Here is a 14,990-nt window from a genome sequence, read left to right on the forward strand (position 1 = left end):
ATGTTATTGCTCTTACCAGTACAAGGTTATAAATTTTAATTAACTGTGTGTACCTAATCTAAGCCCTAAAGTAAGGTTTGGTTATTTGTTTGCTTTTAATTTGTATGTCTGTTTAGGAAGGGAATATCTTGTGACAAGAACAGAAGTTGGAACCTAGATTTGGGTTCTATTTTTTATTTTGCTTCAGATGTAGTGCATATGTCCTATGTAGTGTGTGGATGCCCTAGATGAGATCAGGTTCCCACTGTTCTAGCCAGTAAACAGAGTAAGAGGGAATCCCAGCCCTAAAGCATCTACATTCTAAATAGGGAAGAAAGTTGATTGATGAATGGACACAAAAGGCACAGAGGTCTTTTAGCAGAGCCGGAAATGAAAGCTAGGCCTCTTGAATCCCAGTTTGGTACCCATGTTAGATCAGTGATGTCAAACATAGGCCCATGGGCTGGATATAGCCTACCGGGTTACCAGCAGGCTACTGGAAGTTAGAGGGTGTGGCTGGGAGGAACAGGCCTCTGATGCAGAATCTGGGACCTTTGGGCCCTAGTGGACATGGTGGTCTGTGGCAGGAAGACGAAGGAAGGCTGACAAAGCCCTACCCACCCTTCAGCCCCATCACCTGTTACCACTGCCATGGTCCTACCTCCCTAGCTGAGGGCCGCTGCTGGAGCTGATGCTGTGGCACAGGACGTGCAGTGGTGTGCTATGCAGGCCAAACCACTGCCACCGTTGTGTTCCTTTGGCTGGAGCCGGAGTAGCCACTGCTGCCACATGCTCTGACTTAGAGCTGGAGCTGCTGGTGCTGCCACCACCACTTCCTTGTGCCTCGGGCTGGATCTGGCCCTCAAGGAGCGCCATGGTCTTTGCTTCAGGCACAGGGTGAATTTGACACCCCTACTTTAGACCATGCTTTTTACCTGGTTTTTATTTTTACCTCGAGCAAGTCACCTACATCCTGATTTTCAGAATAGTTGAGTATCTGTAGTTCCCTATGACTTGAGCTGAAATTGTTGGCACACAGCCTCTTTGAAAAATCAGACCCTTAAGCATTCAAGTTATCAACCACTACAAATTAAGAAACTGAAGTAAAATAAAAGTATTAATTTCCTACCAACTTTTTAATATTTGTGAAGTCCTTTGAGGTTGTTAGAAGGAAGCACAATAAGTTTCAATTTACTCTAAATTTGTTATACAATGGTTAAACATATTTTGGTATATCATTAACAGGAGGGAACTCTGTTTCGTTGGTCAGTTAATTCAAATAGACGTGAATAATATGTGAATTTGGATGCTTTCAGTAAGCTAAATGGGTGTGTGCAAAATATCTGTTGTTTTTTAATAGGCGAAAGCTGCAGCCTCTGACATGGCTACAGCCTCACCAAGATCTGATACGAGTAACAATCATAATGGAAGATTACAGATGCAAGTAACTGGTAAGTAGGAATCTGTACATTATATAAAAATATATTAAGCACTGCTCAGGAGAGCATCTTTTTTCAGGGTAAATGGTCTTTTGTGACTTAAAATCTGTGGAATCTTGATTTGATATAGATTGAGTTGGAAGGCAGTATAAGGAGGAAACACCAACTTAGATCAGCCTTCAGGAAACAAATCTTATGTTGTGTTGAAAGCAAACATGGAAAACTTTGGAACAGTTTTAGCATAAAAGCTATTCTAAACTTGTATACTCGGAGCCAATTGATACAAGTCAATTGTTCGATGTCTTGGACCGCTTTGACTTTGAAACAACTCGCCTAATATGACTCTGATAAACTTGTTTACTTGTTCCTACTTTATAAATAGTAAACATTAGGAAATGTTGATGCATTTAAACATTTATGTGGTAAGTATTACACATTAATTTCATGTGACATTTGAAAATAGAATTGGGGCCAGGAAGCATAAAACAGAATATCTAATTTTTTTTAAAAGTATTTTAATATAAATCAGGAGATTTTAGACGATTTTGTGGTAGAATTTGATTACATTCTTTGACATATATGCTGGTCTTTGGTGAAGTTTTTTTAGGGATAGTCAGCAAAAGTGAGATGAGACACAGCCCTGCAATTTTGTAGTATGTTTGGAGAATGCTTTTTATGCAACTTGCACCTCATATGTATAGATGGAAATTTTTAAAATTGTCTTTTTTTTAATTCATTTGAAGAATAATTTTTAAATTTTTCATTTTTTTTTTTAAATCTTTATAGCCATTGAAAGAAACAATGTGCCATATTGTTAAATAACTCTTGACTAGTTCAATGATGGGAGTTTGCTTCACAAGGCAGCGATTTATGTAAAATTTAGGAGTGTGTATTTGTGATTATTTCTTTTTTTAACAAGTCTACTATGGTTTCTGCTATAGCATGTTGTCATATTTAATACTTTATTTTGTTTGTTCCCTGGACATTTAATTTTTGACATTTCTTCCTAAGTGACATTTTAGTCAGAGAGTAGTATAGACATGACTTCAGTTCCCTCTGGCAACCATAAACACTGTGGTTTGTGTATATCACAGCCATCAAGGAGCCATCCTTTGTCTGCAGGATCCCCTCAATGGTTCTCCCTACAGTAGGGGTAGGCAACCCTCAGAACGTGTGGCATGCAAAGGCATTTTGTTTAGTATGCTTGCCTCGGAGAAGGGGCCAGAGCTGCACTGTCACAACAAGGATAGGGCTCGTTCCACCTCCCCCCACTATCCGTCCCTGGCATGCCAACATCATACAAGTCAAGGTTGCAGGTGTTTCTGGCACGCTTCTGAAAAACGTTGCCAACCCCTGCTGTACAGGATTTTTGTTATTACCATATTTACGCAAATATAAGATCAGAGTTTTTTTCCCAAATCAGCATGAGGAAAAAAAGCCTGTTGTCTTACATTCATGTGCTAGCAAACGTTCCCCCTCCCCACAAATACATTGGCTGTCAATTAAACTTCTGTTAGAAGCAGCATATGCTCAGTCATGGAAACCAGTTATGAAGTTGACTGAATGCAACCCATGCTGAGCGTGCCAATAAAACACATGGTCCATGTTGGGCTAATACACTGAAGGTAACCTACCACAAGGGTAGGTTAGTACAGCCCATTTGAATAAGATATAGTGCCCATTGTACTCAATCCCTCTCAACACCAACTTTTTCAAGTCATGGTGAACCACTACCTCAAATACATTTCAACTTCCTCTTCATTCCCACAGTTGAGCAACACATTTCTTTCCCATTTCTAATGATTCCTGTTTCTTTGAGCCTTAAATGTCTGGCAAACATTACCAAACTTCTATGTAGCTGAGAGGCTCGGTTGCCCCTCTTTCAGCTCCACCCTCTATGGGGCAGAGGGGGACCAGGCAGCCCTGAGCCTCATCTACATATACATTTTTGGAGGGTCTCAGAACTTGTGACAAGAACACCCAGTTCCAGTTGCAAGTGGGGGCAATGGATCCTTTGTGGGTGGGTATCTAGAGTGCATACATACTGAGCTGTGTTAGGTTGTGGGTTCACCATGGCTTGAAACACGGTTGACTCTGCTGGAGCCCAGTCCAGTGAACTATATGATAAGCCATGAGCCTTTTGGCTTTGGACTAATGTCATGCACAGTTTGTACGATGTATAAGTTGGAGCAAAAGTAGTACTTAAAGGCATGTTTATGGAGTACCTATGCTAAAATTTGCAGCAGTCAGGGTTGGAGCCAGAGTCAGACCCACAGCAGTCTCCTGTCCTCCTCTGCAGTTTATGCCCTCTTCTCTGTCCCTTTACCCCTCTTACTACCACTTGCAGCTCTCTCCCACATTGTGCTTGGGGAAAAACAGAGCCTGAGCAGGGACTGACAGTAAAGGGGGGCAGGAAGTCTGCAGGGCGAAGAAGTTGTTGGGGCAGAGGGCAAGGAGGCTACTGTTTTCTCTGCTGTAGCAGTGGAAAGGCAATGAATTTAAGACAGTATTCCAATAATTAGATTCTACACCTGGAAAATACCAAATTTATAAGTGTTCCATATATAGAATGTAGTTGGGAGGTCATCTTACACTTGGGGTCATCTTGTAGTTGAGTAAATATGGTAATATGTCTGTACTGGTACCAACATCATTGGATCTGTTTACTCATGGACTGGTGACCTCAAAACTGCTGCTGATGCATCTCCTCGTCTCAAGTCCCTACTATAATCTTCACAATCAGGACACCTACCTGTACAGTAGTATCACTACAAGATCTTTGCAAATCAGGCTTTGGAACTCCTGCTAAATAGGTTCATTTAATAGGAGAGGATTGTTACTTTTATCATCTGTTTTTGACCAGGAAAGGAAGGGTTTGTGAACCTGTTCCCCCAAACCTTGCTCACATGAACCTATACATTTGGTAAAGATTCCAGAGTTCAAGGCTATGCTAATAGAGATGGTGGGGAGGGGAGAAAGGATATAGAAGAATATCATTCCTGTCTGGTAACCACTAGGACCCTCTCATTTTTGCTTATATCCTGATTATTATTGGCATTGTGGGGACCTGCAACATGTCAAAAAACCTCTTTTACATCCAGTGCTAGATTTTTCTCCCCTGTAATATCTTGTATTCAATGTTAATAGCGACCCCAGATGTTGACGATGAAAAGTTTTTGGTGAAGAACATCAATTTACTAGAGGTGCACTGATACATTGATCCAATATTGGATCGGTACTAATATAAAGCAAATTGGTTGTATCAGAAATTGGCCTCGTGGCCGATTAAATGCTGTGCGTGTGCACAGCACAGCACTCAGGCAGCAAGGAGCACAGCCTGACAGCGTGGAGAGCTGCTTCCAGCTGGTAAGTCCATTGTGGTGGAAGGGGAGGGGAAGGGGCATGCGGGGGGCAGATCAACCCCCCTGCAGTGAGAGAGCGGGCTGGGTCTGGGGTGGGCTGCAGCTGCGGACTGGGGCTGGGGTTTTTCTTTCCGAGGGCTGGGCTCGGGGCGGGGGCTATGGAGGGGGTTGCAGCCACCCCAAATTTCACCGTAGCTCCCTCCCAGTGTCTCTGTGTGCCCGATGCAGCCTCAGCTCTTCCTGGCATGTGGGGGGAGGCAGAAACGTGGTGGCACTGGGAGAGAGCTATGGCAGAATTTAGGCTGGCTGCAGCCCCCTCCGTAGCCCCTGCCCTGTCAGTAAGAGCCCAGCTCAGCCCCGGCTCCAGCCCACAGCTGCAGCCCACCTGCCCCCATGCAGATCTGGGGGCGCACGTCCTGTGTCCTTCCCCCACACCCCGTGCCCTCCTAGGGTGCAAGCAGCAGTAGTGGGAGCCGCCCCTCCCCCCATGAGCCGCGGCTTCATCCTGTGCCTGCCCCAGCATCTGTTCCCTTCCTTACCATGGGGGAAGGGGGAGATCTGTGTCCCCCCTACACCTCCCTTCCCTCCCCCCTCCCTTTCTACCACGACGGACTTACCAGCTGGAGGCAGGTCTCCACGCTGTATCAGAAATTGAGTCGGTATCAGCTGATATGCCTCCTTAAAAATTGAATATCGGAATGAGCCTCAAATGTCTCTAGTGGTGCACCCCTACAATTTACTTATTTCATTCCTTTTGCAATTTCACTTTTTTTCTTTTACCTGATTGCGTAGTAGTTCTGTCTGTTCCATCATTCTTAAATTACAGAACTTCCTTTAATAAATGGGGGAGAGGTTAAAAATAACAGTCAAGGGAGGGCAGAACATATTGTCACCTTGCCTTAAGAACCAGGTTGGCAGGGGGGCAGGAGACAGAGGGGACTGACTGGTTCTCCTCCCAAACGGAGAGCAAGCAAGCAGGATTGATATTGCCTTAAGAATATTCTTTAATCTTTCTCTAAAGAAGAATCTTATTTTTTTCCAAACGAGAGTCGTTTAATTTCTTAATAAATCAGTTTATTGAGCATTACAAAGTATTAACTACTAGTACACACGCATGCTTGTGCGCACACAACATGTTTATTTGTTTTCCATTTCTTACAAACCCAGGCTGGCCTTGTGCTAACAAACAAAGTGTGTGTGCGTGCACACACATATATACACATATACACACACACTTTGTTAGCACCACAAGGCCACCCTGGGTTTGTAAGAAATGGAAAACAAAGTGTTTGTGTGTGTAATATATATATGCCAGTCCTATGAATACAATTCTGTCAGCTGGCAAGGTGTCACAGAACAGGCTGATTCCTTGAAGGGGGAGCAGATGTTTCCAATCTTCAGACACAGTCAGGATTGGGGAAGAAAATGAGGATACTTCTCTCTTTTCAGGGTGGTGATATTTATAGTTCTTTAGTCACACAGCCACCAGTTAGACATGTTTATTTTTCATAAACAATTTTTTTTTTTTTTTTACTTTTTCTGTATACTTCCCACAGTACCAGGAGCCTCCTGCTTCAGATATTGATGGAATGTACGTGAATAAGCCATTTTATCGGACTTTTTGTAGAAAAACAAGTTACAAATGGTATAGCTTGTGTGCAGGTGCTAACTTTGTAAATGCACTCATGTCAAGGCTAGGCCTTGCGGGCCTAACAGATCATTTCAGTCCTGTCAAATATCAAGAGGCACAGTATCTGTCAAGCATAGGCATCATGCACTTCTTATTGCCAGAAAGACTGACTGTCCAAGTTAGTCTAAAACTGGTTAAGAATTTATAAAACTTCTATGACAGACATCAGTATCTGTTCCACTGACTTCTAAAAAAGCAGGCAGCAGGGAACTGGCATCATTTTGTATATTTGAATATTGTACTTACCCTGTACGTAGCATCTTGTGATTACTGCTGCTCAAGACAAGTAAAAAAATCTTTGGAGCAGCACTTAAGAAAAAAGAGCCTAAATATTGGAATATTTTTGGAAGGAAAAACTATTAATGTAATGGTTTCTATTAAGGTATTCCTTTCTAGTGCAGGCACCCTTTTCTAAATATGACTACCACATGTGGTGCACAATATAAGATTTTGCTAATAGGTAACCATGGGAATGCAGAAAGGAATTAGATTTCTTATCAGTGATGATAAATTAGTGTGCAGAACCCATCATGAGTTATACCTGTTGCATCAGTACAGTAAGATTGATGTTAATGGCTGTCATTTTGGTGAGTAGCCCTCAGGGAGCCCCAGGAACTAGAGATCTCAACTGAGCATTTAGGTCTATGAAACCACAGAATTTAGTTGCATCTCTTTTTCCTAAGTCACTGCTGCTGCTGCTCAGTAATTAGTACATCCGTAATTCCTTTTGAAGGTTCTGATCTATAACGCAAGTCTCATAATATCTTATGTTCATTAGAAGACCCTTGAGCTACATTTAGATCCTTTGGGGGATTTATCCCACAGCTCAGTGGCAGAACTACTAAGGAAGGAACTAAAATTTGACAGATGAAGGCCTTCAGCTGCAGCAGTGAGACAGATACTGATCCAGGTTGCTTTGATGGTTGAGAGAAGCCTTAAAACCACAGTGTAATTTATATCTTTTTCCTACATCCTTTAGGGACTATTTTTGAGGGAAAGGAGGGAAGATATACTCTGCTATGGGTAGCTTTCAGGCAGAGAAGAGCTAGGCATGTTTGGTCAGGTCCCCTGATCCAACCACTCTTACTTTTGCTGCTGGCTTTAGCTAAGGACCCACTGTTCAGGGTCCTCGCCTCTGCTGCAGCAGAGTTAGTCTGTTGAACCACAAGGCCTCCCTGGATTTGTAAGAATGCAAAACAAACAAAGTTCAATAAATAAACTGCCATTTAGCATTTTGCTGGCTTCGGCTTGCTAGGCTCTTCCCAGGCTTCCCCCCTCCTCTTATCTTTCAGAGGCTTTGGAGAGAGCTCCCTGCAATCAAAACAAACAAGAGAAGTCTTGTTCACAGCTCCTCCCAGTGGCTGCTTGACCTCAGCTGCTTCCAGGCTCAGGAGAGCCGCGTTCTCTGTCTCTTCCAGTGCAGCCACCCCCAGAAGCTGCTTTTAGCTGCTTTTCCTTTCCCCTTTGCCGGTTTATGTGGGCCAGCTCTTCTTCATCCCATTCAGAGAGGCATGAACTTTCCTAGGCAGCAACATACTTCATCAGGTGCTAGGAATAGACAGTCCATTTGTTGCATCTAGCGAAGTAGGTTGTTCACTGCAAAAGCGAATGCCTCTCTAATGTGCCACCCTGCCCTACATTCTGTAGTAAAGATGTGGACATGTAACACGTTTACTCTGGGTTATTCCAGAAGAAAAGTGGAAAGGTCACACAACATGCAGTATTTACCATGAAGGAAATGTTTTCTACTATAAACTTATTTTTGATGACATCTGAGATAAATTGACCCTACAGTATACATTGTATGTCCACCACAGTTGTTTTCGCTCCAAGGAGCCCTCTGCTTTCTCCAGTCTGGCAGCCCTGCCACCTAGTGGCCGGAAACAGTCATACTGCCTGCTTTGAGCAGGCTACTCTGAGGCAAATTGCTCTGTAGTAAATCACGTTGTATGTCTGCACCCTAAAGGAGTTAAATTGGTAGCTTCCCTTGCAGTGTAATGGGGGCTGGGTACCCAATTTCTTTCAAACTCTTCAGAATAATCTCACACTAAATACTCAGATAGTAATTGAGACATGCTTCTAAAGGGTCTGTAATCTAGCAGCATTACTGCATCTCTCTCCATTTCCAGCTATCTGCTTCTTACTGTTTCTAAGAGAAAATAAGATACTGAGAGATTATAGGGAAGTGTTGTACAGTTCAGTAGCTGAAAGTGTTCAGCCCTGCCTTTAGATTGAGAGAAGGCAAAAGAGAAACCTGCTGAGGTATGGAAGGAGGAGGAACAAAAGACATCTGAGAGAAACCAAATTGTGGGACAGATCCTGAGGGGGTGCAGTGGTGCAGCTGCACCTCCCATTCGCATTGGATTAGCAGGAGCCTCTGGGGACTCTTTTAAAATCCCAAGAGCAGGCAGGAACCCTCACTTTCTTTCTGTCTGTTCAGAAGCATATCCCCTCCATTCCCCTTTCTCATCTCCCTCACCTGCCACTGCCACTTTCTCTAATGACCAAGAGGCAGGGAAGCTTCAGAGGCACTCCTGTCTGCTCCAGCCAAGCTGTGTGGGAGTTGGGCTGAGTTGGGCCAGTGGTGAGGGCTGAGGGTTTCCCTTTCTGTGCCTGTTCCTAGGAGGACCAGGCAGGTCAGGGGAACTGCCCATAGCCACTGCTAGTGTCACAGTCCCAGTTGAGTCCCACCCCTGTGCAGCTCTGCTGGAGCAGGGAGGAGTGGCTCTAAAGCTTCCCCTGCCCCTGCTCCCTACACAGTAGGGAAAACAGTGATGGGGAGGAAAGGGGACTGAGCATGGAAGGGAAGGTTTAAGGATTCTTAGCTGCTTTAAGGACTTTAAAGTGTCCCTGGTGGCTCCTAGGAATGGTTTGCCTTCATGGTGGGGGAGGCGAGGGGAAGGAACCTGGGAGTGGAGATGCAGCCATCCCTGCAGCATAGGTTGCTACTCCCACAACTCCCTTTGCAAAATCCTATATCCTCCCCTGTAAGTACATATAACTTCTGGCATCTGTGAGCCAGGTGAATCTCAGGCTCTCAACTTTTTAAAATAATAATTGTGCCTAGCATGTAACTTAAAATATCATCTGCTCTATCTGGTATTGCAGTGATATGAGAAGAACTGTTTCTTCTAGTTTGGTTTGACAAAGAAGTGAGAGAGTAGCTTTATGGGAAGAGGGCTTCCACTAATGACCTGGAGTTGGAAACTTACATCCTCAGCCTGGTTGCTCCTGAATTGTTGAAGAGAACCTAATTTGATGGTCTCTGCTCAGCTTGCTGAATACTTTTACCTATGTCCTAACCTGGTAGAGTAGGAGGTAATGTAGAGTGTAGAGTAGGAGCTGATTTTGACTGAGTTAAGACTGCTTTTGCTCAATAGGGCTGTGCGAAATTTTGCCAGCTGTTTTGACTCATTTCGAGCTCGAAACAGCGCAATCGAAACAAAACAAAGGGCTTCGAAACAGCCTCAAAACTAAACAAGGGCAGTCAAAATGTTTTGAGTTTTGAAGCTGAAGATGGGCTTGCCTGCATGGAAACAGAGTAAGGAGAGGGAGGGGGAAGAGGGGGGAAGGACTGCTCTCGTATTGACTGTGATCCTTCCCTGAGGTCCCTTCCAATCCCAGTGCTCTGGAGGAGGGATGGGAAAACAGCATAAAATTTAATTTGCCTGCTTTTTGCCTTGGGGTCTGACAGTTACTGAGCTTTGACTTCTAGCAGCTCAGGAGTGTTAGACAACGAAGGCTACTACTAGCATTGATTTGAATAATTTCCTATTTGCTAGTCTAGCCTAGTAAGTGGCATTCCACAATACCTTTTTCTTTCTTCTAGACCCTTTAATTTTATTATTATATTCATTGATTTATTCTATCCAATTTTATCATTATATTGGATATTACACTATAGAATTTAGTTTACATAAGAAGGGAGAGGCATTTAGATTATATTTCTATACACTTATACGCTGTGGCATAGACTATACACCTTAGGGAATTTATATAGGAAGGTAGATACATTTATATATTTGTATAAAAGCAAGACACTATGAAACACACCATGAAGTGTGGTGGAAAGGCAGCTGGCAAGCCTTCACGGAGGGACAGAAGAGGGGGTAGAGGGAGAGGTGTAAGTTTCCCCCCGCCCCCAAACTGAGACGCAGCCTCTTTGCTACAACTAGCAGAGATGAGGCTTCACAAGCAGCAAGGAAAGGGGAGCAGTGCCACTGCCTGTGTCTGAGACTGCATCCCCTTCAAGAGCACTAGCCATAACCCCCACCACCACTACCATGACAACAAGCATCAGCATGACAGTTTTCTCCACCCCCATTTCATTTCTCATTCTGAACCTCCCAGTGCCAGAGGAAGAGCTGGATCTGGATCTGAGTACCCTAACAAGGGAAATTCTGGGGAAGGAGGGGGAATCAGCTGAGTTTGTGCTCCACACCCCTCAGGTTTCCCCTAGAGCCAGGTCTCCTTCCACAGAAGGCACTTTGGAGGAGGTTGAGGTAGAGGTTGTAGAGGCAAGTGGCTTAGCTGAGTCTATTCCTCATTTGCCTCTGCCTGCTGAGGAGGGGGAAATTGCAGTATCCACACATGCACCCACGCCCCAGAAGCGAGCAGGCAGTGTGGTCTGGGATCATCTTGAGCTGGCAAATGATCCCACGTATGCTATTTGCCTGCACTGCTGAGCCAAAACCAGCCGGGGCAAGGGAAGAAAACACGTGAACACCACCAGGATGCTGATGCATCTCCACAGGCACCCCACCCTTGCCCTTGCTCCTCCTTAGCCTGGCATGTTGCAAGGGCAAGCGAGATCACTCAGAGCATTGAGGAGATACTTGCTGTTGATAGCCAGCCCTTCTCCTTAGTTAAGTGGTCAGGGTTCAGGGACTCGCGGTGCTTGTGGGCCCATCCTACCAAGTGCCCGCGTGCACCACCTTCAGCAAGACGGTGGTGCCCTCCCTATATGAGACATGCAGGGAGTACTTGAAAGAGGAACTGGGCAAGGCAGATCCGCAGGTAGCCTTACACTTCACCTTGGACATCTGGAGCAGCCAGGGTGGAGATCATGCCTACCTCTCCCTCACAGTTGCAGCTAGTCAGGCTGTTGGTGGGCTCTTCTTCAAGCTGAGGTGATGGATGTGGCAGTAGAGATTATGGGGGCCATGAACTGCTTGGCGCAGGAGTGGCTCGTTGGGTAGGGCAAGCTTACCTGCGGGTTCATGGTCACCGACAATGTGGCCAAGGCGGTCTGTGATGCCAGCTTTGTTGGCATCCACTGTGTGGCGCACAAGTTCCACCTCATTGTCAGGGACACCTTGGAGGGGGACAGGGCTGCCAGTGACAGCACCAGCACCACCGGCAAGCTCATTTCAAAATGCAGGAAGGTGGTAGGCTACTTCCACCAGAGCATCAATCGAGGCAAGGTGCTGTGGGACAAACCAGCAGAGCTGAACATCCCGCAGCACAAAACCATGCAGGATGTGGAGACTCGGTGGAACTCCACATACCTGATGTTCGAGAGGCTGGTGGAGCAACAGAAGGCCATCCGTGAGATGTCCTTGCTCGGGGAGATTGGGATCATTAGCCTCCTTAACAGAGCTGAGTGGGATACCATCTCCCAGATCATGGTGGTCCTCAAGCCCTTCCTCGAGGCTACCGAGACCCTCAGCACTGGCAATGTCCTCTTTAGCCAGGCGATCCCCATAGTGAGGAAGCTTCAGAACCAAATGGAAAGCTTCCAGGGGATCAATGTTCCTGGCTGGGGCAAGCCATTGTCACCAGACATCTAAGCACTGGTGAAGCGGCTAAAGGAGGGCATCAGAAAGTGGCTTAATTCCTTGTGGTCCAGTATGGTCCATGTGCTGGCTGCCATGTGTGACCCGAGGGTGAAGAGCAGCGTATGCAGCAGCCAAAACCTGAATCAGTGGATGGAGGTGCTGAAGCGAGTCAGGGAGGCAGAATGGTGGAGGCAGGGAGACGAGGAAGAGGGCGATTTACTGTCCCATGCTAGCATGCCACCCACCAGCCAGTCTCTTCCTCCGCCACAGATGCTGCCAATGTGGGCCAAGGGCGTGGCTTCCATGGTAAGTTCCAGAGGCACCAGACCCCATGCATCAGGCAGGTAGCGCTCAGGCCTTGGTGGATGTCTATCTCACAAGTATGTGGAGCCACTGCTGTGCAACCTCTTGGCCTACTGGACAAGTCACAGCCAGATGTGGCTGGATCTGGCCATGGTTGCCTATAAACACCTGTCCTGTCCACAGACCAGTGTTCCGAGTAAGAGGGTGTTCAGCATTGCTGGTGATGTAGTGACACCCCATCGCACCTGCTTGGATCCTGGTTTGGTGGAGCAGCTGGTGTTTCTCAAGGTGAACCTCCCGCTGCTGGGGATCCCCAACCTCCAGGTGAAGAGGGAGTGAATGCCACCCTCCTCACTCCATCCACACCTATTTTCCTTTTTTCATTTAAAAAAAAGCCAACATTTAATGTCCTGCTCTCAGAGCTGGAGGGGGCACACACTGCATCACCAGCCAGCAGGGGAAGAACATGTACCTGCTGAGGTCCTGTGCCAGGATGAACTTGGAGGTATGGCCTAGGGCTATGGGGAAGGAGAAGGCCCCAGGTCCTGGGCATGACCACTAAAACTGCACTCTGCCAGGGTTGGGAGGCCTGGAAATGCCAGGACTGAGGATGCCCCTGGTGAAAAGCAGGTGCCATAACCACCAGCCACCACACGCCTGCACACAGTCCTGGCTGGAGAAACCCTGGACCAGTCACGTCTTTGATAGGCCTGAGGCTTGCTGGTTGCAGTGGAGTTGTGAGGCTCCAGGTGAGCTGAGCGTGGCTGCTTGGAATGCCAGCTTTTGGGTTGAATAACCCTTTGTCAGGCTGAGGAAGCACCTGCAGTTGGTGTGTATGCTTTTCCTGGATGGAAGGAATAGTAAAGAATTCAGAGGCTGGCATGCAATGCAGGCAAGAAAGCCAGTCAATGGAAATGGAGGTGTCAGGGGGTGAGGGACAGACTGGGGTGGGGGAGGAGGTGGGAGAAGGGGAATGTAGCAGCGCAGGTAAAAGTGGAGAGGTACCTGGGGAGTCAGATGTCTGGCAGGTTGTAGTGTGTCATAAACCCAATGTCTATATTGAGTCCATGAGTTTCTGTACCTAGGAGGCTGATGAAGTGAAGTTCATAGGCCCAGCTGTGAAAAGACTTCATAGATATTAGGGCTGGAAGGGACCTTGGGAGATCATGAAGTCCAGCCCCCTGCACCAGGAGCAGGAAGTCAGCTGGGGTCAAAGGATCCCAGCAAGATAAACATCCAAATGTCTCTGAAAGGAGTCCAAAGTAGGTGCTTGCACCACCTGTGATGGCAGTCTGTTCTAGGCCTTGGGGGCTTGGACAGAAGTTCTTCCTTATGACCAGCCTGAAACGGTCTTGGAGGAGTTTGTGACTATTTGAAGTGGTTTGTACATTCCCTTTCAGGATCAGGCCTGAGAGACTGGAGACAGTGGGTTTTTTTGTGAGAAATGTGACCCCACAGGTAGTTGGGTATTGTTGTCTTTGATAGATTCTGGTGTGCAGTTTGTGGAGGTACTGGAGATTGGCAGGTTTTGTTTTGAGCTATAGAAAGTTGGCTTCAGTTCTGGTGATGAGGTTAGGTTAGCAAGGTTTGGTGCTTGTTTGAATTTACAAACCACTTTTCATAGCCAGGCCTATGAATTTCACTTCATCAGCCTCCTAGGTACAGAAACTCATGGACTCAATATAGACATTGGGTTTGATGCTACAACCTGCCGGACATACAACTCCCTGGGTACCTCTCCACTTTTATCTGCCCTGCTACATCCTGCCTGTCCCTCACCCCCTGATGCCTCCATTTCCATCTTCACTGACTGGCTTTCTTGCCTGCATTGCATGCCAGCCTCTGGCTTCTTTACTATTCCTTCCATCCAGGAAGAGGACGTACATGCACACACCCCTGCACGTGCTTCCTGAACCTGACAAAGGATTTTTCAACCTGAAAGCTTGCTAAGATATATTTTTCCAACTAACTATTCTGTTGGTCTGCTAAACGTATCAGATTAGATTGACCCAAAGGAAAGGACCTTGTCCAGTGCCATGTCCTTAGACCAACACCCCTAGCATGTGACCAGAAGGACACAGGGCCCTGGGCACATCTAAGCCCCAGGGCAGGGGCTGGCAGGAACACTTCTCCAGTAGCTGCTGGAGATGAAGCTCCTGCAGGAAAGAAAAGAAAGGTTCTGTAACAGTTTGGCTGCCTGAGCTGCTGCTGGTGCTACTGTGCTGCTTACTATGTTATTACCTGTTGTCATTTAAAGTGGTGGACCAGGATGAGTCTGTAGGGGAGGAGTAGACCTCACCTGGACACAGTACCGTGTTGTGTAAAGGCCCCAGTGCCAGTGAGGGTGCGCCTTAAAACACACACACACACACACACACACACACACACACACACACACACACACACACACACACACACACACACACACACACACACACAC

The 14,990-nt window shown here is 46.3% G+C and overlaps 1 protein-coding gene across 2 annotated transcripts in view; it reads left to right on the top strand.

Annotated features, from left to right (window-relative positions):
* Positions 1 to 1,344: 1,344 nt before the first annotated feature.
* WWP1 (WW domain containing E3 ubiquitin protein ligase 1) overlaps positions 1,345 to 14,990 on the top strand; it is a 74,680-nt gene continuing 61,034 nt past the window's right edge. For both annotated transcript variants that reach the window (XM_006020600.3, XM_025200233.1), the window contains exon 1: positions 1,345 to 1,430. In XM_006020600.3, the coding sequence (XP_006020662.1) occupies positions 1,361 to 1,430 (70 nt within the window). In that variant the 5' untranslated portion in view covers positions 1,345 to 1,360. The remainder of the gene's footprint in view (positions 1,431 to 14,990) is intronic.

Source organism: Alligator sinensis, unplaced genomic scaffold (genome assembly GCF_000455745.1).
Source record: "Alligator sinensis unplaced genomic scaffold, ASM45574v1 scaffold717_1, whole genome shotgun sequence".
In the NCBI taxonomy this organism is placed as follows: Eukaryota; Metazoa; Chordata; order Crocodylia; family Alligatoridae; genus Alligator; species Alligator sinensis.